The 27,076-nt window shown below is 37.6% G+C and overlaps 1 protein-coding gene across 4 annotated transcripts in view; it reads right to left on the reverse strand.

Annotated features, from left to right (window-relative positions):
- TENM4 (teneurin transmembrane protein 4) overlaps positions 1–27,076 on the reverse strand; it is a 1,164,499-nt gene that overhangs the window by 675,612 nt on the left and 461,811 nt on the right. The window contains exon 1 of one of the 4 annotated variants that reach the window (XM_031963707.1): positions 14,955–16,785. The exons of 2 other annotated variants lie outside the window; for them this stretch is intronic. In XM_031963707.1, coding sequence (XP_031819567.1) covers positions 14,955–15,000 — 46 coding nt within the window. In that variant the 5' untranslated portion in view covers positions 15,001–16,785. Of the gene's footprint in view, positions 1–14,954; positions 16,786–27,076 lie in introns of those variants that run through there. One more of the 4 variants, XM_031963709.1, reaches the window with a different exon arrangement.

A 27,076-nucleotide genomic window follows, 5' to 3' on the forward strand; every position in this document is an offset into this window, starting at 1 on the left:
ATATTACTGTTCTGTAAGAAATGACCAACAGGATGATTTCAGAAAGGCCTGGAGAGACTTACACGAACTGATGCTGAGTGAAATGAGCAGGACCAGGAGATCATTATATACTTCAACAACAATACTATATGATGACCAGTTCTGATGGACCTGGCCATCCTCAGCAACGAGATCAACCAAATCATTTCCAATGGAGCAGTAATGAACTGAACCAGCTACGCCCAGAGAAAGAACTCTGGGTGATAACTAAAAACCATTACATTGAATTCCCAATCCCTATATTTATGCCCACCTGCATTTTTGATTTCCTTCACAAGCTAATTGTACAATATTTCAGAGTCTGATTCTTTTTGTACAGCAAAATAATGTTTTGGTCATGTATACTTATTGTGTATCTAATTTATATTTTAATGTATTTAACATCTACTGGTCATCCTGCCATCTAGGGGAGGGGGTGGGGGGTAAGAGGTGAAAAATTGGAATAAGAGGTTTGGCAATTGTTAACGCTGTAAAGTTACCCATGCATATAACCTGTAAATAAAAGGCTATTAAATAAAAAAATTAAAAAAAAGAAGTCCTTTGGTAATGGAGAAAACTCAGTATCTCCTGAGGGTACCCTACCTTTCCCCATCTGCCTCTTAGAAGCCCTGACCTCCTTCAAGATCCAATTCAATATTATTGTTCTGTAAGAAACTATCAGCAGACTGATGCCTGGAGAGACATATATGAACTGATGCTAAGTGAAGTGAGTAGAAACAGGAGAACATTGTACACAGAAACAAGATTATATAATGATCAATTATGAAGAACATGCATCTTTTCAACAATAAGGTGATTCAGGCTATTTCCAATGGACTTGTGATGGTGAGAGTCATCTCCATCCAGAAAGACTATATAGGGAATCTGGATCACAACATGGTATTTCCACCTTTTTGTTGTTGTTTGCTTGCTTTTTTCTTTATTTCTCATTTTTTTCCTTTTTTGATCTGATTTTTCTTGTGCAACATGATAAATGGGAAAATATGTATGGAACAACAAAAAAGATTCAATTCAACCCTCACTTTCTGTTGGATGCCTTTCTACCAGCTCCTAAAAGACTCCTCCCTTAAAAATTACTTTTAATCTAATTTATATGTGCTTTGTACATAACTATTTATTTACATGTTGTCTCTCCCATTAAAATGGAAGCTCCTCGAGATCAGGAACTATATATAATTTTTTAACCATGTGACCCTAGGAAGGTCATTTACCCTTATATCAGCTTCAATATCTTCATCTGTAAAATGGGGCTAATAATAGCACCTACATTCCAGATTTGATAGGAGAACCAAATAAGATGAAATGTGTGTGTGTATGTGTGTGTGTGTGTGTGTGTGTGTGTGTGTGTGTGTGTGTATCTATCTATCTATCTACTGCAAAGCAGAATTGAATTAGTGCAAAGAAAACTCGAAATATGCAAAATGAGTGAAGCTACCCTGTTTATATGGACTATTTGTGTCTCACCTCTGGCAGAGCATTCTGAGATCATATTGGAATGATCAGCCACAGTCAGACATACTGCAGCCAGATTCTAACATAGAGATGTCATTTTGGTCATTTTTGAAACCAAAGGCCAATATTAATAGCATTAGTAGTAGCAATGTTAATATTGTCAGCACTTACCACAGCACTGACAAATAGTGACATGTGATACAGAGTGAACATTTAACAAATACTTTTTGATGGACATATTGAACAGTTCCAATTATCACAAAATTTTCTTTAGGAAGTTTCTACCAGAATTTATCAAACAATGAGTCAAAGGTTATTTAGGGCCAGTGATGTTCAGGGTCCTGAAATTGGTGCTAGGTGATATATATAGTCTTTGCCATTTGAATGAAATGGTTGTCCCCCTGCTCTCTCTGTTTTTGTTTTTAAATGATTTCATGAGGATTTATATTTGAGCATGAGAATTGAAGAACCATAGGCAGAGTTCTCTCTCTCTTCCCACCCAATATTCAGTATTTCGGGAAGTCACAGGAGCAGAGATAAAAAGTATATCAAAACTTCATGGCACCATGGGTAATAGAACATAGACTGCCAGAATTGGAGAGGCCCTTAGAACATAGGGTGTTCAAGATAAGGACTTTAGAGTACAAAATGTTAGGACACAGAACAAGATTATTAAAACTACATAGAAGCTATGATAGGAATTTCACTGATATAGGGAACTCCATCTACCAATGCCAACTAGAGCAGAGGCGCCTATATTCCCTTCTATCTCAAACTTTTTTTTTTATTAAAAAAAGTCTATTTTTTAAAAATATGAAAAAAATATTCTACATTCCAAAATTCCTTTTAGTTTCTAACATTCTATAAGTCCCTTTTAGTTCTAATACAGAAGTAATTATGGCATAAGTAATTATGGCATAATGGATAGAGAGCTTGTCTTGAAGCTAGGAAATCCTGGGTTTAAGTCTCACCCTTAGTCTATGTGTGGCCTCCTTGGTCAATTCACTTAATACTCTAGGATACAGTTGTCAAACATATCATCAATAAACAACATTCTGAAATGTGGATGAACCAGATTAAATATCTAACAAATTTTAACCAGGAAATATTTAATGAAATAAACACAATAAAAACAGTTTTATCTTAAAATGTTAATTTGTAATATTTAAAAAGTAGAACAGGGGATTATTAAACTGTACACAAAGATTCCCATGGACTGCATGTTGACTTAGAAAACTCCACATACTAAAAACTGCTTCTACTACTATTACTGCTGCTGTTAGTATTACTACTACTCTTACTTCTACTGCTATTATTACTACTATTGCTGCTGCTGCTAGTACTGCTAATACTATTACTTCTACTACTACTGCTGCTAGTACTACAACTGCTGCTACTGCTACTGCTGCTAGTTCTGCTGCTGCTGCTGCTGCTATTGCTAGTACTGCTACTATTACTACTACTGCTGCTATGGCTGTTAGCTGCTGTTAGTATTGCTGCTAGTACTACTACTGGTACTAGTGCTGCTACTACTGCTCCTGCTATTTAATACTGCTATTACTACTGCTGCTGCTGCTCCTGCTGTTAATACTTCTGCTCCTGCTGTTAGTATTTCTACCATTGGTGTTAGCACTACTGCTATTGAAACTGTAGCTACTACTGCTACTGTTTCTACTACTATTGCTATTGCTGCTGCTGCTGCTGCTAGTACTGCTATTACTATTATTTCTGCTCCTGCTCCTGCTGTTCCTACTATTAATACTGCTACTGTTACTACTGCTGCTGCTGCTTTTAATACTTCTGTTACTGCTGTTAGTATTTCTACTACTGGTGTTAGCTACTATTGCTACTGAAACTGTAGCTACTACTGCTACTGTTTCTACTACTACTGCTGCTGCTGCGGCTATGGTTGTTTTTCAGTTCTTTGTGACCCCGTTTAGGATTTTCATAGCAAATAAAGCCTTTTTCTTCTCCAGTTCATTTTTTATAGATGAGGAAAAAAACAGAGTTAAGTGACTTCTCCAGAGTCACCTAATTAGTAAGTGTCTGAGGCCAGATTTAAATTCAGGTCTTCCTGACTCCAGGCTCCCTCTTTCCACTGCATCATCTAGCTGCCTACAACCATTTTACAGATGTTCAAAAAGAAATTCAGACAGATAAAGTTACTAGATAACGATCATGAATCATTTCTTCCATTTCTTCAGTTTGGAAACCTTTGAGTTTATGGAGAAAATAAGGACAGAACAGTGAGCAAGGTAAAAGGATAGTATTTCCCTCTATGCTGTGTTTGTAGGGGGAACTGTGATATACTAGATTTGAACCTGGAAGTGACTTCAAATTTGCTTACTCTCTTTGGGGACAAGCCATGTCCCCTTTCCAAGGTTCCCTTTCTCCTTTTAGCAAAGAGGGACACTCACCGACAGACCATGAGTCTCAGTGTTATCATGAAGATCAAATGAGAGAATGTGCGTAAAATGCTTTGTAAATCCTTAAGTGCTTTATAAATGTCAACTGTTATTGCTGATGATCTCAGAGTGTTAGTATTAATTACTATTTCTGAGAACCATTTTCGAGGTTGACTGAGCCCAGTGGCTTTGTTATCCTGGTTTTACCCTTTGTATAGATTAAAAAACCCTTGTCTAGCTCATCATCCATCTTTTTTGACAGGCATTTGTGCTCAGTCCCTCCCTCCCCCTCCTGGGAAGCACTTCTGTTTCTCAGACACCCTGCTTAGCTTCTGGGGAATATAAATCTTCTAGGGCAGGTCTCAGGCTCCACTCCATTGCTCTCCCACTCCCCAAAGCTCCTAATCTCAGCAGGATTTCTGAATTCCCACAGGTGGATAGGGCAGTGGGAAATGAAACTACAACTGGAGAAGGGCCTTAAAGAATTCCAGGCAATCAGGGATGAGCACATATAACCAGAGACTCTGGGTCTTGGATGGACCTCAGAGACCATTGGGATTGATTCATATCTGAACAGGAATAACAATAACAATAATAATGAATATCCCTTCCATATCATAAGTGGTTAGGGGTGCACTGCCTCTGTGACTTGGGAAATCTGTATAAAAATTTTTGGCTTTCCCTTCTTACAGAGGAGTTTGAATTTTTCTTTTAATTTTATGGGATGTTTACTGTAATTTATTATAAAATTTGGGTTAAGTATTTGATTATAGGCTCTGTCATCTGCTGACCTTTGTGTGTCTTTTGTGCCTTCTGCAAAACTCCCCCTAAATTCCCATTTTATTTCTTATGCTAACTCACAACATAGTAAAAACCACAATGGGGAAGGTTGTGACATGGAAGGATGACAATGATAGTTACCATTTATAGAATACTTTGGGGTTTGCAAGGGCTTTACAAATATTATCTAATTTGATTTTTATAATAACCCTAGGAAGTATTTTCCTCATTTTACATATGGGGAAACTGAGGCTGGCAGAGACTTGTCCAGTGTTACCCAGTTATTAAGTTCCATGCAGCAGGTCTTGCTGACTAGATCATTCCACCCTATTGAGATGCCTCTAATGTATTTTATGATATCCAGCTGAAAAATCTCAAGTGGAAGGGGGCTCACTATTTTCCTAGGAGGACCATTCCACATTTGGACAGCTTTCATGGCTAGGAAATTCTTGTTCTATTTAAGATGAGAATCTGCCTCTTGTAACTTCTACCCATGGATGTTCCTCTTGCGAAAAATTAGGTCAGTCCAGTGTCTGCCTATCTCTCTTTCTCTCTCTCTCCCCTTCTCTCTCCCAGTGGTCAGGCTTTTAAATATTTCATGGAAATATTTAATATTTATTAGAGCTGGAAGGGCCTCAACAATCATGGAGCCCAACTCCTTCATTTTACAGATGATATAACTGAGGTCCAGAGATATTGTTACTTAAGCAGGGTGAAATAGCTAATAAGTACCTGAGGCCATAGTTGCACCCACATCTCCTAGATACCATGTTCAGCATTTTATTCACTATAGCAGACTGAAGAATATCTATCATGCTTTATCCTAATCTTATTCTCTTAAAAGATCTCAGAAGAACAGAGTTATTGTTCTTCACGATTGTTATCAGCTTCTATATAGTGTTTCATAGTTTAATTTTCTTATAACCATACTGTTAGTTATTGAAGACAGGTATTTGTTAGCCCCAATTAACAGATGAAGAAAGAAGAGCTCAGAGTGATTAGCATTTGTGTAGTTGATTTTATGTAGATATGTGTAAGAGCTTGGACTTGAACCCAGATCTCTTGTCTCAAAGTCAAAGACTTTATCTTCTCCTCCTCCCCTTACCCCAATATATAACTGACATTTCCTAAATGCCTTTCCTGAAATGACTGTGTCCTAAAAGCTATGCCTTTTATTAATGAGCCTGGGTTTCATAAAGCTTTTTCTTTCTAAGAGCCTTTTTGTCTATAAAGGCCTCAAAAGGTCAGGGGACCTACCCACTACAGGCAGAATGGAGAGGATCCCAGTCATCTTGTCCATGATCCACAATGAATGGCCAAGAAATGGGAGCAGAATGTCCTGGCATGAAGAAGCCTAGGCTTTGAGAGTTAACTCAAAAGTTCAAAAATCTGGGTTTGAATTCTGATCTTGATACTTGCTAGCATATCTTGGACAAATAAATCTTTGCCTCAATTTCCTTATGATGTAAAATTAGGATAATAACACTTGTAACAACATCCTCATGGGACTTTTGTGTAGAAAATATTTTAAAGCTCTTTTTAAATTAACATGGATTGAAACATATTTTTTAAAACTTTCCTTTTCTTTTATTTCCATTTTTTTGGCTTGTATTTTCTTTTGCAGCATAGATATGGAAATAGGTTTTTCATGGCTTCACATTGTGTATCAAATTGCTTGCCCTTTAAAGGAGTGGGACGGCTATGAGGGAGACAATTTGGAACTCAAAATTTTTAAAATGAATGTTTAAAGTCTTGGGAAATATTTAATGGAAGAAATAAAAATACATTTAAGGTAACTAAATAAAATTAAACCAAGGGACACTGTGATATAATGGGAAGAATGCTGGACTTAGAATCTGTTGCCCTGGGTTTAGATCTTGGCTATGTGACTTAGGGCAATTCCCTTCACTTTTCTGAGGCCCAATTTATTCCTCTGTAAAACAAATTCATATTTTCATTAATGTTTCTATAATAATAATTATCACTTGCATTTAGGGTTAGGGTTAGGGTTAGGATTAGCACTTTACAAAGTTCTTTACAAATATTACCTCCTTAATTATAGCAGGAAGGTAGGTGCTATTATTATCCCCATTTTACAGATGAGGAAACTGAGGAAGGCAGTGGTTAAGTGACTTATCTGAACAAAGTAAATTTCTGTTTCCTAATTTGAACTCAGGTCTTCCTGACTGCAGATTGACTGCTCTATCCATCATAGCAGTCATATACTTCATATGGCTGTAGTGGGAGTGGGGCTTTGTAAAGCTGAAAGCACAATATTATCATTCTGGCCAAGCCTGCCAATATTCTTCACTTTGGCTGCTGAGGTCAGATGGTAAACTCAGTCTCTCTTTCTCTCCGGTTTGAGTCTGGCTGATATGGATCAGCTGGGGGCTGTCTCCATCTGAGGTCTTCATAAATCAGGACTAGGTCACAGGCTATAGACTCCAAGACAGGAGGGACTGCCTCATGACTTCAAGGAGACCTAGCTATTAACCCCATCTCCCCTGTATTATTTGGCAGCCCCAGCACTTCAAAGCCAAGGACCAGATTTATGGGACAGTCTGGCTCCACTTCATCCCACAGACAAAGTCTAGCATTGCAGCCCTCAAACGGTCCCCAGTTATTATGACTGACACATCCCAGATCCTGGGGTTGGACAGGACCTCTGGGTCAGCAACTGTCTTTTCCTGCCTTGAGGGAGGGCTGCCTGGGACTCATCCCACCTGATGGGAGTGTTGGGGGCAGAGAGAGATCCAGTTCACTTTTAGTGTTCTTTAATCTGTCAATGCCATTTACTGCCTACCACATGCAGAGGTCTGGAAGGTGCTATAGGGAAGTAGATTCCAATGTATTATTGCTAACCAGCTTCTGTGTATTGATCAGTAAATCTGATCTTTACCAGAGATTCTTAACCTGGGATTCATGAAATGAAAAAAAAAAATGATCACTGAATTTTAACATAATTGGTGTCCTTTGTAATTTTATGTACAGAATAATATTAATTTGAGAAGGGTTTATAGGCTTCATCAGACTGATAAAAGCTAAGAACCCCTTGTTTAAAATTAATCTAAACCCTAGAAAATGCAAATTTGCCAATGAATAGGGATTATAATTGGCCGGACCCTCTTTATGTAGGTATGAAAGTTCCTAGGAAATGGAATTATCCTAGAGTAAAATGGGAGCAGGATTTATCTCCAAGGTGTACCAGTTCCCATCACTGGCTCTCTTTCCCACGCAGAATTGAGATGAATCCTTGATTGAGTTGCCATGGAAAGAAACCTGGCCTTGGAATGCTAAGACACTAGTGGAGACTCATCACTAACACTTAGCAATTGTATGATCCAGAATGAGTTGCTTCGTTTATCTATATCTCAGTTTTTCCACCTACACAATGAACACCATAGTCCTTGAACTCCTTGCCTCCCAGGGCTGATGTCTGTGAGGCAGGGAGTGCATTTGGTAGACCTTTTTTAAGTGTTCTGTAAATGTTAGTTATAATTGGTCCCTCTTGAGAAGGAGGGGACCCTAGCACTTGGTCTTTCCTTCTTCCCTTCCTTCCTTCCTCCCTTCCTTTCTTTTTCCCTTCTTCCTTCCTTCTCTATTTGTACCTCCCTCCCCTTCTTTCCTTTCCTCCTTCCCTCTCTCTCCACTTCCCTCTTCTTCCTTCCTTCCTCCCTCCCTCCCTCCATTCCTTCCTTCCTTCCTTCCTTCCTTCCTTCCTTCCTTCCTTCTTTCCCCCTCCTTCCTTTTCCCATTTCCTTCCTCCCTCCTTCCTTTCTTCCTTCCTTTTTAAAAAATAACCTTGAATCTTTTCCTAACGGCTCACCTCAAAGAGCAGCAACTTACATGAAACCTTTCCTGAGCGCCCCTCAAGCACCAGGTGCTAGGGCCCCCTCCTTCCCAAGATTCTTGCAGTTACATTGGACATATTTTAGATTATTTTATCTAATTATTGATTGATAATAGAATCCATTAATAGAAAGATTGTCTTATTTTGTTGTTATCTTTAGCACTTCGTATAGTATCTGGCACATTATCTAAATAAATAGTTTTAATTGATTGAAAAGGAAAAAAATGCAGCCTGTATTTCTATGATATAAATTTTTACAAAAATGTAAATATATATATAAAAAAAAACTTGTGAGGGACTTTCTTTCCAGCACCCTGTGAAGTAATTAGCACAAAGACTATTATCACATATTAGAGATGAAGACACTGAAACTAAAAGAAGTCAAATGAATCACCTTCATTCATCTGCTCAACATCAAGAATGCTGAATTAGATCTAGAGTTAAGCACTCTTCCTATTATCCTGAGAAACAAATGCACAAGGTCAGATTTATAGAACCTGACACAATAGCCTTTCACATATGCTCAATAACTGACTGTTGAATGAAAACAAGAAAAAAAAAAAGAAGAAATGAAGGAAGAAATGAGGGAGCAACAAAATCAGGAAGGAAAGAAGGAAGAAAAAAAAGAGAAATAAAAGCAAAGGAGAAAGATAAAAGGTAAGGAAAAAAGAGAGCAGGGAACAAAGAAGCAAATGATGAAAAAGAAACAAAGAAAGAAAAAAGAAAGAAAGAAAAAGAAAGAAGGGAGGAAGGAAGCAAGGAAGAAAGATGAGGAGAAGGAAGTTAGGAACAAAAAGAAGCGAAGGAAGGCAGGGAGGAATGAAAAAGGAAAAAAGAAAGGAAGGAAAGAGAGAGGTGAGAGAGTCGGAATGGAAGGAGAAGGAAAGAAGCAGGAAAGAGTAGACAGCAGGTGAGAGGGAAGGAGAGGAACAGAGGAGAGAAGAGAAAGTAGAGAGAATGAATTTTCCCAGAGATTTTACTTTTGGACAATTCAGGAATGCCACTCTCTTATCCAAAAATCAATAATGGCTCCTCGCTGCCTAAAACAACTCTGGATCAGTACAATTAAATATCTATGAAGCACCTACTATTTGCAATACCCTGTGCTTAGTACTGGGGATACAAAAATGAAAAAAAAATCAATAAGCATTATTGTGTACCTTACTTACTGTATACCAGACACAGTGCTAGGGTTAGACATTCTCTTTTATAAGGCCTTTCCACCTCTATCATTGCAGGTTCTGGAATCAGGAAGACCTGAGTTCAAATATGTCCCTAGATACTTAACTACCTGTACAACACCAGGCAAGTCAGCTAACCTCTATTTGCTTCTATTTCCTCAACTATTAAATAAGGATAATAATAGCACTGCCTCCCAGGGCTGTTGTGAAATACTTTTCGTATGGCAAACTTTAAAAGACCATATAAATGATGGCTATTATTAGTATTAATAATGGAATAATTATGTAATATGTGGTACTTAACATATATTGTTTTGTTTGTTTGTTTGTTTGTTTTTACTTTTTACATTATCTTCATATAGCAGAGGAAATTATGGCCTAAGTAGGAGAATTTATATGCCTAAGGTCATTCAGCTAATAAAACATAAAGCCCAGATTTGAAATCCAATTCATCTGACTGCAGATCCAACATTGTTCCCATTTTATCAGCCAGTGAACTGGGTGAAGGGAAATCAAGTGTTTGAAATCATCTCACTGGGCCTCTGCTTCCAAAAGAAGGAAGACTTTGGATTAGATGACTTTGGAGGTTTTGTCCAATTCAAAATCTGTGGTCCTAAAATCCTAATATATCTATAAACAGATGCATTTTTATCTTCCCAGCAGGATTAGGGCTGAGTATTATAGAAGCTCCACCATCTCTTGGGTCAGCTACTCCATCCTCAACTAAATATCACTTAGATATTCTCAGCTAAAGGAATTCTTATTCCCAAAGTTGGAAGCCACAGCAGCTGCCCTTTCCCCTCCCTTTTTCAGATTGTAAACAAGATTGTGAAAGAACAACAACAACAAAATCCCTGCACATTGTGGCATGCTGTTCTCCCACTCAAACACCTTGAAAAGCTCCCAGTTACTTGTAGGCAAATACAAAGATGCATTTAAGATACTCTAGAACTTGAATCCAGTTTATTTTTCCAACATCATTTTATTTTATTCCTTTCACGTACACTGAATTATAGGTAAAGTAGAAAATTTGTTCCCTGGATTTTTCAGACTTTTTCCTTAGTGTATTCACATAAACTGTTTCTCAGAATATATTCCTTTACCATCAACAGAGACAGCAATTATTTTCTTTCTTTAAGGCTTACTTCAGATTTCAAACCCAAGTCTAAATTCCAAGTTCCAATATTTTCATTATCTTCACCAGCTAGAAATAAAGGTACCCAGTGTGTGTGTACATGTGTGAGTGTTTTAGGGGTGTCATGGTATTGAACTTTGAAAGTTAGAAATGGGATTTGGAGAGGAATGAAGACTGGCTTGTGCCCATTTACACAGGGACGTCCTAAAAGTAACTCACTAACCAGAGAAAGGGGCAGGATATTCCTTGTGCAGGATATTCCAGGACATAGCATCATACATTTGAGTTATAAGCAACTTAGATGTCATCTTCTTTGGTCCCTGAACTTTGCAAATGAAGATCCTGAGGTCCAGAGGGGCTCAATGATTTATCCTCAGACTCAAAGGTTAATAAGTAGAAAAATCTGGCTTTGAACCTAGGTCTTCTTACTCTTTGCAAGCTAGCTCTGGACAGCCAGTTTCCCAAAAGATTTTTCTCTGTGTAAGCAGTGAATCCAATGAACTTAAGCCCTGTTATAGCTTTGGGGCCCAGCTGCATTTGCATTAGCTGTCTATCTGGCTCATGTGGAACAAAAAATGCCAATGTGCTCTTTCCTTTTGTGTATAGTAGATTTACCCCATGGGCTTCCTTTATGAAGAAAAAAAAAAACAACTCCATGGATGGCAGGCATAGGGTTCAGGCCATCATGCAAATGTATGCTCTACGCTCTAGGCCACCAGGATGAATAATTCAGCCAAACATCTGGAGGTCTGGCATGGTACAAATGAAATAGTTGGATGACTGGTTGAATTTTCCACTGTGCAGAATCCAGATGTTTGGGCATTCGAAAATGGGGTCTTAGCTCCTTGTAGAACCTCTCCCAGCATTTCCTGGGGGCTGGAGCAAGCAATTTGTTCTGTTCTCCCTAGCAAGATTAGAAGTGGCGTGATGTAATGGGAAAAAATGCTGGGCTTGGACCCAGAAGGCTTGGGTTTGAGTCTTGTCTTGGCCCTTTATTAATCAAAGGACCTTTGGCAAAGTCATATGATCTTCATCTCTCTCAACTACCTCACATAGTTATTGTAAGGATCCCATGTTATAATGTATGTAAAGTGTTTTGTAAACCCTTGAATGTGACACTGAAGCAAGCTGCTGTTAGGAATAAACATATGGCAAAAATATAGTATAATTGCATAATACAATAATATTAATAATCAGAATGACAGACATTGGTTAGGCCCATTATTTTAGAGCACACACACATGTGTGTATATATATATATGCATACAAATATGCATATATATATACAGGAATATTATCTGGATTTAGTGTGTTTTAGCTTAATTTTTCTTTTGAAACATGTAATTACATATACTGGAATATAACTGTGTTCCAAAAGAAAAGATTTAAGCTAAAACATACTAAATCCAGATGGGCAATGAATTATCTTTAATTGGTAAAACTTTTAATTTTTAGAAGACATTGGAGCTGAAACAGTCTTAAGAGATGTAATCTCTTCACATTAAAAATAATAAAACAGATTCAAAGTGGTAAATATAGTAAATACTAGCAGGAACAGTTCTAGAACCCAGGTTTCCTGGAATTAAGCCTAGTGTACTATCTGCTGTCCACAAGGGGTCCTTTCAAGTCTACCCAAAGTTTCTTATTGCTTTAGCTTGAGGATCTAGTGTTTGTGAAACAAAAGGGATGCTTTTATGACCACTGATAGCCTAACAAACTTCTTAATTTAGTTCCTCTCCAGACCTGGAGGCTATCTATGACTTGGGAGAAGGAAGCTACCTGAGTTGAATTTCTTTGGCATTTCAAACATGTCACATAGCGCTTTTACTAACCAGTCATTATACCCTAAAGAGCACAAAAGTGTTAAATTTCCAAATTTAGATTTTCTTCTCAAGTTTCAACATTGTAAGAAAATATCACCAATACAATGAAATGTGTGGAAAATGTGCTTTAGTTAGAAGGCCTGAACCTGCCCTTTACCATCCCTGCCAATTATTAGCTATGTGACCATAGACAAGTCATAGTATTTCTTGAAACCTCAATTTTCTTATATAGGAAATGGGCATAATGTTATTCACAGTATCTTTGCCTTGTAGAATTTTTCTGAAGAAGGAATTTTACAGTATAATCCTTAAGTTACTGTAAGAATATTGGATTTTTTTTTTGGTTGCAGAGAATTTTTTTTCTTTTAAAAATATGTTTTTTTTTTTTGCTTAACTTCTTTCTTCCCATTCCTTTTTACTCCCACCAAAATACAAAGAAAACAGAAAAACAGTTTTACATGCCAACTAGAAATGGAAATAACACAAAAGAAAGCATTTGGAGGATGTTTCAAAAGAGTAACCCTGAAAATGATAAATGAATATAATTTGGCAACTAGTAGTATCCAGCAGGTGAGAGATTTTGTTCATAAAGAGCCACTTTAAAATTCCCCATCCAATTTTACTTTCACGGACTCATAGAAAAATAGAAAGGAAAGGGTCTTCAGGTGGTTTGATCCAACCTTCCCATTTTAAAGAGAGGAAAACTTAGATTGAGTGGTAAGTGATATGTCATTCAAAAATGTCAGTCAACCAGAGACAGAGCCCAAACCTGAATTCAGATCTCTTGACTTCGATTCCACAATTTTGCCATTCAAGAGATTAACCAGACCCCCAAACCAAACCAAACTAAACCAAACAAACAAACAATAGGAATGGAATGGAAAACTGGAGTCAAAGCTTCTTTCAAAAATCTGTGTCCTAGTCTCTTCTAGATCTTAAATTTCCATGCTTTTATGAGTTAGCATTCTCTGATCCATGGCCCTTTCCAGCACTATGTTCTATAGTTACTTTGATAATCCTTCTAGATCTGATTTTTTGTGCTGAAGGAGTACTGGAGCTCACTTGTCTTGTCTTATCAACTCATAAGAGCTGATTGTTAAATTTTAATCAGAGCATTTACATCCTGGAAAATAGCACATGCTGTGGATAAAGGTTGAGTTGTTGTTTTATTGATTGTCTAGAATTCCATGATAGAGAAAATATTAATAATGCAAATTAAGCTTTAAAGTGTGTTATACATATTTTTCCCCTTTTCTGGAGAACCATCTATAAAACATTTACTAGTACCATTCTGCTTCCACTTCTAACATTCTATGTTCTGAGATTATTCCCAATTCTTACAATTCTGTGTTCCAAGGTCCTTTTATGACCAACATTCTTTAAGGTACCTTCCAGCTTTAACATTCTGTGTTCTAATTTCCCTTCTACCACCACCATTCTATGCTTTAAGGTCTTTTCTAGAATCTTCTATGTTCTAGGACATTTCCATCACTGACATTCTCTGTTCTAAGGTTCCTACTAATTCTTACATTTTGTGTTTGAAAGGTCCTTCCATCATGGTCATTCTCAGTTCTAAGGTTCCTTCTAGCTTTGGTATTCTTTGTTCTAAGATCTCTTCTATCACTGTCATTCTCTGCTTTAAGCTCTCTTCTACCTCTAACATTCTATATTTTAGGGCCCTTCTAGCTTTGACATTTTGTATTCTAAGGTTCCTTTCAGTTCTCCCATTCTGTGTTTTAAGGTTCCTTCTATCCCTGACATTCTTTGCTTTAAGGTCCCTTCCAACTCTGACATCCTATGATTTTTATCCTAGCTTTCTTGGATGTAAGGTCAGTTCCATATCCAAAATATAGTCTAATATCCAGTGTATGTTAAAAGTTCTCTTCCAACACTTACATGCTGTCTTCTAAGAAACCTGCAGACACAACATTTTCTGTTCCAGAGTTCACCTGCAAACTCAATATTCTCTGATCTAGGGTCCATACCAATTCAAATATTCTCTGTTCTGCATTGCAACATTCTATTTTCCAAGGAACTTTCCAGCACTAAAATTCTTTCTAGTTAGAACACAGTTTAGACAGGAACACTAAAATTGTAAAATGATCACAAGCAACCACAGTGACATTGTGAAATAAAAAGGTGTCCTGAGTGAACAAGGAAAAAGTAAAGAAATAAAAGGAGTGACAGTTCAGAAAAATCTAAAGACTGGAAAGTTTCCTGGAAGGCTCAGTACTCCTAAAGATAAATTAAGAGCCTCCAGCACAGCTGTTCTAGTGACTTGGAACTTACGGAACCGTTTCTTCCTCCACCTCTCATCCATAGTCCCGGATGCCATGGTCAGCTTCTCCCACAATCCCTTAAGTGTTCTCCTGTTCTTAGGTTTGTTCTTGTTTCCTTCTATACTAAGTAGCTACATCATCTTTCACACACAGTGATTTGGTCAGATTGTTCCCCTGTTCCAAGGACCTAAACTAATAATCTCCTGCGTTCCTCAAAGTCTGTTGCTATCGGCTCACTCCCCATCCACTCCCACCCTCCTTCCTTCCCATAACAGTACACTGGCACTTCATGCTCCCTGAGGCAGATTTCTTGCTTCGGACCAGCAAATCCAATGCTTGCAATTCACTACCTATAACTGACTTTAATTCTCATGCCTCTGCTCCTTCCCAGGAAATTCAGGGCTCTCTAGAAACAGCCTAGAGCTTTGGTAAGAACATTGAATTCAGAGTAAGAAGTCATCAATTATAATCCTGTCTTGGCCATGGACTGTGAGTTTTAGTAGACGAGGATTACCTACTTCCCAGATTAGCTAAAACGAATAATAGATTGAGTGCTGGATTTGGAATCAGAAACACCTGCGTTCAAATTCCACCTTAGACTCTTTAGCTGGAATGTGATCCTGAACTTGTAATGTAACCTTTTTCAGTCTTCAGTCTTCAGTTTTCAGTCTTTCAGTCTCCTTTTCCTCAAAATGGGGATTATAGCAAAAATAATAGCACCTGAATTACTCCCAGCCTCGGGTTCCTCATCTGCCAAATGGGGATAAGAAGTACCTATCTCACAAGGTTATTGTAAAGATCAAACGAAATAACACATTTCATAAACTTTAAAGCAACCTATGTGCTAGTTGTTATTATATTATCAATGTTGTGGAAATGCATTGCAAAACTTAAAACACTATGGAAATGTGAATTAGAATTGTTACTTTCTCCTGTTTCTCCAACTTGATCATAAACTCTTTAAACACTCTCTCCTCTGGACAGAGCACCCCCAGTTTCTTTAACTGATGCTTTTATGATGTAGTTTCCAATATTCTCATCCATCATAGCTGTTCATCCCTGGACAAAATCCAATGTTTTTTATAGAATACGATATGCAAATCTAATACAGTAATTTTAAATGGGCTTTGACCATGGAGCAATACATGAGAACTATCATCTCCCTTCTTGTGGAAACTATGTTGTTGTTTTTTTTTTTTTTTTTTTTTTTTTGCAACCTACAATTGCATTATCTTTTCTAGTTGCCTTGACATGCTTTTGGTACATATTAAATTAGCACTCACTGAAAACCCTAGATTTATTTCTCCATAACATCTCACCTTCATTGTCTCCTAGTGAAATTGATTTTTTAACCTGAGTACCAAGCACTCTATTCAACTTAAACTCCTTCATATAAAGCCTCATCATGACCTTGGATTATCAAAACCTGAGCTAGGAGAACACAGGCTTTGAAAGGTCTTAGGAAGTTGGAGAGACTTTGTGTATCAAATGGAAATGTATTCTGTGTCCATCTCTGAGGACCAGATGAGCTTAGTTTGGAAAAGTAAATATACCTTTGGTTAGCTACAAGATGTAGAAGATTTTGACAATCCAGGAAGTTGACCATCTGTTTCAGTGGAGGGAGTACCTACACTGCTCCCGGGCTACCACTAGACTATATGTGTAGTGTCCCTGTCACCATATAGGATCCCTGAAGGCTTAAAATGCCCCTATAATCTCTTTAGGAACTCTTTTTTCTGTGTAGCTTTGTATAATGTCTGGTATAAAGTTAGCATTTAATGAATGCTTTTTCATTCATTCATTCATTTACTTATCTGGAGAGGAAGAAACTCTTAATGGATGGTCTTAATTTCTTAATTTTCTTGGTGAAGAATGCAAATACTTAACCCTCCCCCCCAAATCCACATACATTTATGCTGTATATAATATAAATATATTGTTACATCATATTATATAAGATAAATATATCAATATATTATATAATATAAATATACAATATATATATAATAGAAATGACATGTTTATATAATATAAATTTAATTTAAATAATAAAACATAAATATACATAATAAATTTATATGATATATGAATCATATAATCATGAATTTAAAGGGACCCCAGAAGCAGTCTACTCCAATTCCTTTTTATAACAGTTGGGGACATTATGACCCATGGAGGTTAAGTGACCTGTCCGAGTAAGTGTCCTTCCTTCGTAACACATGCATCTCCAATATGATTAAATTATCTCTTCATGCTGTTTGCTCTATCTCATTACTGTCCTCCCTACATTTGGAGCCCAAATATAAACTCAATATTCAAAATACATCTGTCTCTACAACTGGGCTGTGTGCTAAGTAAAATAGGATTTTTCTCAACCTCCATAGTCTATATTTACCAGTAAACAATATTCTTTTGTTCACGTTTCTTCCCTTTCAAAGGCCAAATCCCCATTTTACCTCTGTTCTGTTCATATTAAGTACATAAAAGATTCATGAGCTCTTTCCTATATTAAATTAGAATTTGCCTCCCTCTAAGTCCTCCTCAGCCTGTCCAATTCCTCTTAATTCTGCCCCTTGAAACCGCATATGGAAATTCTCAGCCCTCTTCCCCATGACTGCCCTTCTGATGCTTGAAGAACTTGATCATGACTTATGAAAATAAGTGTTCTCTTCTGCATGTGCAATAGACCCTGTCTTTTTAAGCAGATAACTGAATTACATTGTTCCAGTATGTAGACACAGCTACTCATACTCTGCATATCAACAATATGGGATTATAAATTTAGAGTTGTATAAGAACCTTAGAGACCATCAAGTCCAATCCCTTCACTTTATAGATCAGGGAACTGAGGCAAAGATAGGTAACACAATTTGCCTAGAGCTTAGACTGATCCTCATATGATAGACATCTATATTCAAAAGTTTGGGAGGAATATCAGGCCCTCTGCTCCCTGGCACACCTTTTCAGATCCTAGAGGCATCTCCACATCACAGCAAGATATCAAAAGATGATATTGGAGGATTACTATCATTGTCTTATACAGAATTTCCCATTTGATCCATCTTAAATTAGGCACTCACAATTTTGGATACTGAATGTATTTCTGGAGTCGTTTGGAGCTTTTTGACATCTGACAATCTGACAATCATATCTTCTGTGTCTCCATAAAAGGAGATTATAACACCTGACCAGAGGGTAGGGCCAAAGATCAAATTATATAATACATAAATCATTTTATAAATGTTTGGATGCCTTATAAATACCAGTTTTTATCATTCTTATATTATTAAATCATAAGCAATTTAAATTATTCTTGTATTAAAATCATTCTTCTTATGTTGTTCTATGGAATTCAGATGGGAAACAGTTCTGAAATGTCTCTGTCCTACTACTAATTTTCACATTTAATGTTTTATGAATTATTACACAAGTAGATGAGACAACTGCTTTTTATAGTTAAAAGTAGGCAGCTAGGTGGCTCAGTGGATAGAGCACCAGGCCTGAAATCAGTAAGATTCATCTCCCATATGGTCTCAGAAGCTTAATAACTGTGTGACCCATGGAAAGACACTTAATCCTATTTGCCTCAGTTTCCTCATCTGTAAAATGAGCTGGAGAAAGAAATGGCAATGTCTTCCAGTGTCTTTGCCAAGAAATCTCACATGGGGTCATGAAAAGTTGGACAAGACTGAAATGACTAAACAATTAAACTAATAGAATTTAAACTAATCCTCTGTATGCCTACTAAAGTTGTCAGTGTCACTCCAGCAGACACGACAGGATGTATATATATACTTTGTTTTATTCCAGTATGATTTAAATCTTGCCTGCTTAGTCTCTATATTTTGTAAGTTTTTAAAATACAAGTAGCTTGGGAAATTATGAGTATTTGGTATATTCACATAAATTAAAAATATTAAGTTTTACCGATCAATGTTTTCTTTGGATAATTTTGGATAATAGCTAAGGGATATGATAATAATTCAGTTCTAGCACAGTTTATTGATTAAGTCCTCTAGGATATTTTGAGTTCTATATTTGTAGGGTGGGAATTTTATCAAATATTACTCCATGAAAGAAAGTAAGTTACTAATGTAAAGTTTGGGCCACTATGCAGTATCTTCCTGGTTATTTAGTAATACTAAATTTCTGTAGCTTACAGTTATATGTTGCAGTATCTAAAATTTCTTTGCATTATTGACAATGATCAATAAGTCCAGGCTTCTTAAGGATAATCTTTCTGTAATTTCTGGTGGCAATGAGTTCATTATCAGTTGCTATCATTCCTTTATTTTCACAAACAAGGTTATATATCCCAGTCATTTCTTTGAGGCCGCTAGATGGTGTCATGGAGAGCTCTGGACCCGGAGTGAGGAAAACTTGAATTCAAATCCAATCTTAGATACTTGCTAACTATGTGACTCAAACTGTCTGTCCCAATTTCCTCAACTCTAAAATGGAGATAATAATAGCATTCAATTCCCAGCTGTTGCAAGAATCAAGTGAGATGATATTTATAAATTGTGCAGCATAGTGTATGGTACATAGTAGGTGTTTAATAAATGATTGTAGTTTCCTACCTCTTACCTCCATTTGATTGATGACTCTTTGCTGACATTGCGTTCAATGTCAATGGCACCTATAGAGGGCATTCTATCTCTATTCTTGGATCTTGATTATTTCACAGGCTCCATCTGGTGGCAAATCCCTTTAGATTACAGGCTGAATACCCAATGGCATGTATTTGTTATTGCTCAGTGAAGTAATTTGCTTGTTCCAAAAGTATTTCTTCAGATTTTTAACCTGTTTGTCATATACTATTAGAATGTCCATCAATCCTTTCTTCTTTTTGCTAAAGAAATGTTAAGATTTCCATAGTTTCACAGGGTGAAAGATCCTGTGTTTCTTTGATATTTAACAGTATTTTGTTAGATTATTTTTTATTTTCATTGTTGTCATCACCACTATAAACAATCTACTTATTAATAAAAATGTTGAATAGTGCAGAGGTCAAGGAAAGAATTTTCTGGTAACCAATTGAGACTGTCTTCCATATTGACATCAATCCATCAATCCAACATTTTTTGGTATGGGTTTTGCAATTGCTTCTAAATTCACCTAATTGTGCATTGAATTGTTTTAATCAGTTTTTTATTTTTGTTCCTCTCTTTGTGATCCCATTTGGGCTTTTCTTCACAAAGATACTGGAATAGTTTGCCATTTTCTTCTCCAAGGTCATTTTATAGATGAAGAAATGGAGGCACCCAAAGAGATACTAAAGAAGGGAAAGGGACCTGTATGTTCCAAAATGTTTGTGGCAGCCCTGTTTGTAGTGGCTAGAAGCTGGAAAATGAATGGATGCCCATCAATTGGAGAATGGTTGGGTAAATTGTGATATATGAATGTTATGGAATATTATTGTTCTGTAAGAAATGACCAGGATGAATACAGAGAGACTTGGAGAGACTTACATGAACTGATGCTAAGTGAAATGAGCAGAACCAGGAGATCATTATATACTTCAACAACAATACTGTATGAAGATGTATGCTGATGGAAGTGGATTTCTTTGACAAAGAGAAGATCTAACTCAGTTTCAACTGATCAAGGATGGACAGAAGCAGCTACACCCAAAGAAAGAACAATGGGAAATGAATGTGAACTGTTTGCATTTTTGTTTTTCTTCCCGGGTTATTTCTACCTTCTGAATCCAATTCTCCCTGTGCAACAAGAGAACTGTTCGGTTCTGCACACATATATTGTATCTAGGATATACTGTAACCTGTTTAACATGTATAGGACTGCTTGCCATCTGGGGGAGGGGGTGGAGGGAGGGAGGGGAAAAATCGGAACAGAAGTGAGTGCAAGGGATAATGTTGTAAAAAGTTACCCTGGCATGGGTTCTGTCAATAAAAAGTTATTAATAATAATAAAAAATGGAGGCAAACAGGATTAAATAATTTGTCCAGGATCACACACCTATTAAATGTCTGAGGCCACATCTGAACTCAAGTCTTCCTGATTTCACTTTATAATATCCCTTTGATGGAATGAGTAGAAGTATCATTCTTCCCATTTTGTAAATGAGGAACTCAAGAACAGAAAGGAATAATAAGTGATCTACTTCATGGAAAGATTAGGACTGGAATTCAGATCATCTGATTGGAGCTCTTTCCATGTTATTGTGCTGCTCCTCTGCTACATTTCAGTGATTCCTGACTGATGACAGTAATCTAATCATCTGCATCCTAGTTAGCTTTACCTACTCAGAAGTTTTCCTGAAACATTTATTGAGCTACTAAATGAATCTTACATTGAATTCAAATGAATATTGTATTTTCAGATTGAACCAAATAAGACATTTTCTGTATAATGACCCTAGGAGGTTGGTGGTACAAGAATAAATAGAATTATCACCATTTTGTAGATGGGAAAGTTGAGGCACAGTGAGGACAAAGTAACTTGCTGGTCATCCTTGCTTTGTGTCTTGGTCACCTGTGACTGGGTTAAACAATGCTCATTTGGGAGTTTATACAAACTCAAACATCTTTTTAAAACCTTTGCAATTAAACAGACACATGTACAAACACACAAGTTAGGTTAGATATATGATTAAGTTTTCTAATTATACCTGATTGAATTGAAATCTAAATATAGCATATTCAGAAGCCACCCAATAACCCCAATTTCAGACTCGAAAGGGTGAAATCGCTATTTTCTCCTTACCAACTTAGTTAATAGTCAGTGTAAAATCAATGAATGTAATTTGGCTTCATTTGCTATTCACATTTCTGTCGTCATGATCGCAATTCCTGTTGAACTGCAATTTAGCACAATCTCATGCCACCTGTGCCTCCCCCAACCAAAACCAATCAGACAGTATGTTCAGAAAAACAAAACAACACTACATTTTAAATACTAGAGAAAGAATGAATTAGTTTAAGAGCACCGATATTACCATATATTTAGAACCAGTAGACAGGCACAATCATAGAATCATGAGATCCTAGATCCAGAGCTGGATCAATCAGTCTAATGAATATTCTACTTACTAGATCCCTGAAAAGTGGTCTTCTTTAGTTTCTTGTGAGGAGGAACTCAGTACTTCAGGAGATTATCCATTCTACATTGGGACAGCTTGGAAAACTGACTAAGTTTTTCTTTGATCTGACACCTGCCCCTATACAACTGCAACCCAGTGATTCTAGTTCATTCCCTCATGCACCAAGGATAATTATAGAACCTCATTCCACCTGACCCTGCTACTTCCCATTGGATGGGCACTTGTCAAGAGAAGAATGGGGCTATAATGTGTGCATTTATGTTGTATGTTTTTGTTGAAGTACAAGGAGGACTCGATCTCTAAAGTTTCTTCCTGCTGGAGTACTGAGAGACATATAGGGATGGCAGATTGTGATGGACTTCCCCTCAAGGAGACCTGGTTTCAGATCCTGACAGATCCTGACAGGCTATGTAAATAAAGAAATCATTTAATTGTCAGCCTATTCAAACCGGCACATGATAGCCTCTTGCAGAAGGTGGGATTCAAACTGAGTTTTTGGAACAATTAAGTGGGGAAAAAGGAAGGGACAAAACATTCCAGGCAGGGGGTATAGCTGATACAAAGGCGTGGAAGCAGGAGATGGAGTTGTAAAGAGCAACAAGGAAGCCAGGGCTGCTGGACTGCAGAATGTATGTGTAGAGGAAAATAAGGTGTAAGAAAACCTGGGATTCAGGAAGAAACTATATTGTAAAGAGCTTTCTATGACTAACAGTGGATTTTATATTCGACTCTGAAGCAATAAGATAATTCTCCTTCCTTCTTTCTTTTCTTAGCCTCCTTTCCTCCCCCCTTCCTCCTTTTCTTCCTTCCTTCAATACTCCCTCCTTCCTTCTTCCTTCCCTCCCTTCCTCCTTCCTTCCTTCCTCCCTCCCTTCCTCCCTCTCTCCTTCCTTCCTTTCTCTCTCCCTCTCTCCTTCCTTCTTCCTCCCTCCTTTCCTCCCTCCTTCCTTCCTCCCTCCCTCTTTCCTTCTTCCTCTCTTCCTCCCTCCCTCCTTCCTTTCTTCTTCCCTCCCTCCCTCCCTTTCTTCCTTCCTTCCTTCCTTCCTTCCTTCCTTCCTTCCTTGTTTCCTTGTTTCCTTCCTTCCCTTCTTTCTTCCCCCTCTTCCTCATCAAACATACAGACCTGTGTTTTACAGTATCAGGGCTCTGTCTTCTAGCACACCCCGACAAATGATTTAATCATTTTGCAATGACTAAATCCACACAATTGTGGATTTCTATTGCGGCTGGTTGTGTGCCTGAGGTGACATGTAAAAGTTTATGCTTCCAACCATATGGAAGATTGGAAGGCCCAGTGACAGCCCATGCAGGCTTCAGGTGGTTATTTTGCAACTGGAATATCACCTCTTATTGTTCATTTCACTTTTTATTTATTAAATGTGATTAAAATAACTGAGCAATAAATGTGCCCAAGTATAATTATTTATGAAATACCCCTGGTCTGCCAGGCGCTAATGGTACCTAATTGTCGGGAATGAAAAGATAGCCCCTGGAGACATCTTCCTCAAAACTGAATTTAGATCCTACTTAGTTCTGGCCTTCTGACTACCCTGCTGGGGATCTGGTATAGATAGCATATTCTAAAACTGTAAGTATTACAGAAAAGGTAATGAACTCTGGAAGAAAGAACCTGCTTCCAAAGCCAGAAGACCTGAGTTCAAAACTCAGCTTCTCAGAATCATAGAATGCCAGAGCATGAAGGGGCCTGCCTCAGTTTCCTTACCTGTAAAATAGGATAATAAGAGTACCTTCTTCTCAAGGCTGTTGTGAGGATTAAAAAAATAAACATAAAGCACTTTGCAAACCTTAAGGCACTTTTGGATTATTTTAAATTATTATTATTATTATTATTAACTATTGTTACTATCATCTCAAGCAGTTCATTCCTCTTCTACAGAGCCTAAACTATTAGGAAGTTTCTCCTGACACCTAGCCTAAATGTGGCTTTTTGTAGCATCCTTTAGCTGCTCCTAGATCTGCCTCCGGAAGCCATACTGAAGATGCATGACAAGTCCCATAGCTAGTATGGCTCGACTGAGTCAGTTCTTTTCCAAGAGAATCACCCACAGTGACTTCAGAGCTGGAGTGGACCACATATTCCCTTTGGGCTTTAGCTTTCTCTCTTGTGGAGGTTGAATAAGGCAATATTCAAGGTCTCTTCCAAATGGAAATCTTCTGATATTAGATCTCTTATTAGTAAGAACAATAGTTCTCAACATCTGATCTACTGGTGCTGTCCAAGGAGCTTGGGGTCAAAAGGGACAACAAAATTCATCTAGTCCAACTCTAGATTGGGAGGGATATAGCCTCTGCATTACCTAGTAAGAAGTCACCCAACCTTCTTAAAGACCTTCAGTGATGGGGAGCCCACACCTCATCTTGGGGTAGGCTATACCACTTTTGGACAATTCTAATTATTAAACAGTTTTTCCTTATATTGAGATGAAAATTGTTTCTTCGCAACCTCTTACTCCTAATTTTGTCCTCTAGACCCATAGAAGAAGTCTACTGTTTCTTATAGAAGATGACCTTTTAGGTAGCTGAAAATTGTCATAATGTTCCACATAAATGTTCTCTTCTGTTAGCTACCCAATCTCCATTTTCCTTCATATATTCCTCATCTTGCAAATTTTCCAATATGTTGTCTAGCTTCCTTTGGACATAGTATAGTTCTTAAAATATATCTTTTCTCATCCATAAAAGGTCATTTAGGTAGAGATTGCTGGAACTAGAGGCAGGAAGTCTCATCTTTCTTTATTCAAATCTGGCCAAAGACACTTATTATCTGTGTGATCCTGAGCAAGTTCCTTAACCTTGTTCACTCAGTTTCCTTATCTGTAAAATAAGTTGTATAAAGAAATAGCAAACCACTTCAACTAATTTGCCATGGAATTCCCAAATGGGGTCACAGAGTCAGACACAGCTGAAAAGAATGAACAGTACAACATTCCTAATCTTTTCCTTAATGAGCAAGCTAGGTAGAATTGTGGCTTAAGCAATAGACCTGAAATCAGGAAAATCTTAGTTCAAATCCTGTCCTAGACAATTACTAGCTGGGTGATCCTGGGCAAGTGACTTGACCTCAGTTTCCTCATCTGTAAAACAGGAGTAATAATAGTATCTACCTGTCGAGATTGTTGTGAGGATCTAATGAGATGATATTTGTATAATGTTTCACAAACTCAGTGCCCTCTGATATTATCACTATCTTACTCTCCAGCATCCAGTCTAGCCAGCAGGGTTCAGCCAAACAAGATATATCATTAGAATTTTATAAGCATCACTGTTAACTGTCAAGGCCCTGGCAGATAGGAACAGTTATGTAAGGCAGAAGGAGGAGAGGAAAGATGCTGGCAAAAGCAACTCATGTTTACTGGATCCAGGCCAGGGTTTAACCAGTGGTGGAGAGATAGTGGAATCACTCTGAGGAAGGCAGCAAACATTCAGGACGTTGGGATGTTCAGAACAGGTGGAATGCTTCGTGATCAGAGATAATCAGGTGAGGAATCCAAACAGGGCCCTGGGAAAGGCAGAAATGTTCTAGCAGCCCAGGAACTCAAAGCTAGCAAGTGCTGCAGGCATGCAATGGGAGTAAGTGGTGATTAACTGGTCTGAAGGGAATAAACAGGGCTGGAAGGGAACAAAATAAATGCCAAGGTGAGATCTAAGGCACAGTTCTTATGTCAGTTAGAATTCCATAGAAGTAATAGGTCTATGGAAGAAAGCTTAATTGGAGTCTGAAAGCAAAGGGTTTCAAAGCAGGGGAATGAGTATGGTATGTGCCCCCATGGAACAAGGTTAGGGAAGTGCAACAGAGAGGAATCTGTGGGCATAGAGGACCTGTTTTGCTCAAGATATCTGAGACAGGGATTAGCCCTGGAATGCCTTTCCAGGTAATCTAGCCTGTAGAAATGCTTCTCTTCATTCAAGCCTTACGACAATGAAGCTTTTCCATTTCCTTTAGCTGAACCCAGGACAACTTGTCATATTCAATCTGTGCTCTGGTGGTCTGACTGAATATGATAGATGAATGTGGGTGTGCTAGACATTGTCCCTCCTGCTTCTTGGACCATTGTTTGTGTTTTCTTCCTGTTTCTTGATAGCTGGGAATGGCAAGAAACAACCTGGAAAGAACAGTCTCTGAATGCACAGGACTTGGCTTCAGGTTCTACTGTGTGAGGTTAACTGCTCTGTGCCTCAGTTTCTGCTTTTGTAAATGAGGGCTTCTGAGGCTCCTAGCCCGAGGTCCATGATTCTCTAACTTAAGATGGGATGGTTCTATCAGAGTTAGGTCTGTTGATTTTACCTAAATCAACCTAAAAGCCTAATAGCTTCTGATCCTGATTCTATTCACTTATATTTATGCTCAGGTTTAATTCTGAGGCATGTGGTCAAATACTTCAATAGATATCCTCTGGATAGCTTCTGTCTGCTCTTTTTTTAAAAGCCCTCTTTCTCCAGGGCACAATGGTTGTACATTGAGAGCACATCCAGTAGCATGTCAGAGTGCTCACTCCATTCTCAGGTCTTTTTTTTTTTTTTTTTTTTTTTTTTTGCTCATACCATTCTCTGTCCCTGGAATCTGCCCCGCTCCATTTCCTCATTCTTCAAATCCTAACTCAGATGTCCCCTCTAGGAAGTCTTCTCATCCACCCTCTTATCTCTAGTTGAAAATGACTGCATACTCATTGTGCAAAAATGTTTGTAGCAACTCTTATTTTTTGTGGTAGCCAAGAATTGGAAAATGAATAGATGCCTATCCATTGGGGAATGGCTGAATAAATTGTGATATATGAAGGTAATGGAATATTATTGTTTTGTAAAAAATGATGAACAAGCTGGATAATAGAAAGATCTGGAAAGATTTCCATGAACTGATGCTGAGTGAAACAAGAAGCAGAACCAGGAATACACTGTACACAATAATAGCAAGAATGTTCGATGATCAATTATAAAAGGCTTAGTTCTTCTCAATCACTTCAGTGATCCGAAGCAATCCCAATAGACTTTGGATAAAAAATGCCATCGTTCACTTCTTTTTCCTGTTTTTTTAATCTCTCCCATGATTT

Source organism: Sarcophilus harrisii, chromosome 3, assembly GCF_902635505.1.
Source record: "Sarcophilus harrisii chromosome 3, mSarHar1.11, whole genome shotgun sequence".
Classification (NCBI taxonomy): Eukaryota; Metazoa; Chordata; class Mammalia; order Dasyuromorphia; family Dasyuridae; genus Sarcophilus; species Sarcophilus harrisii.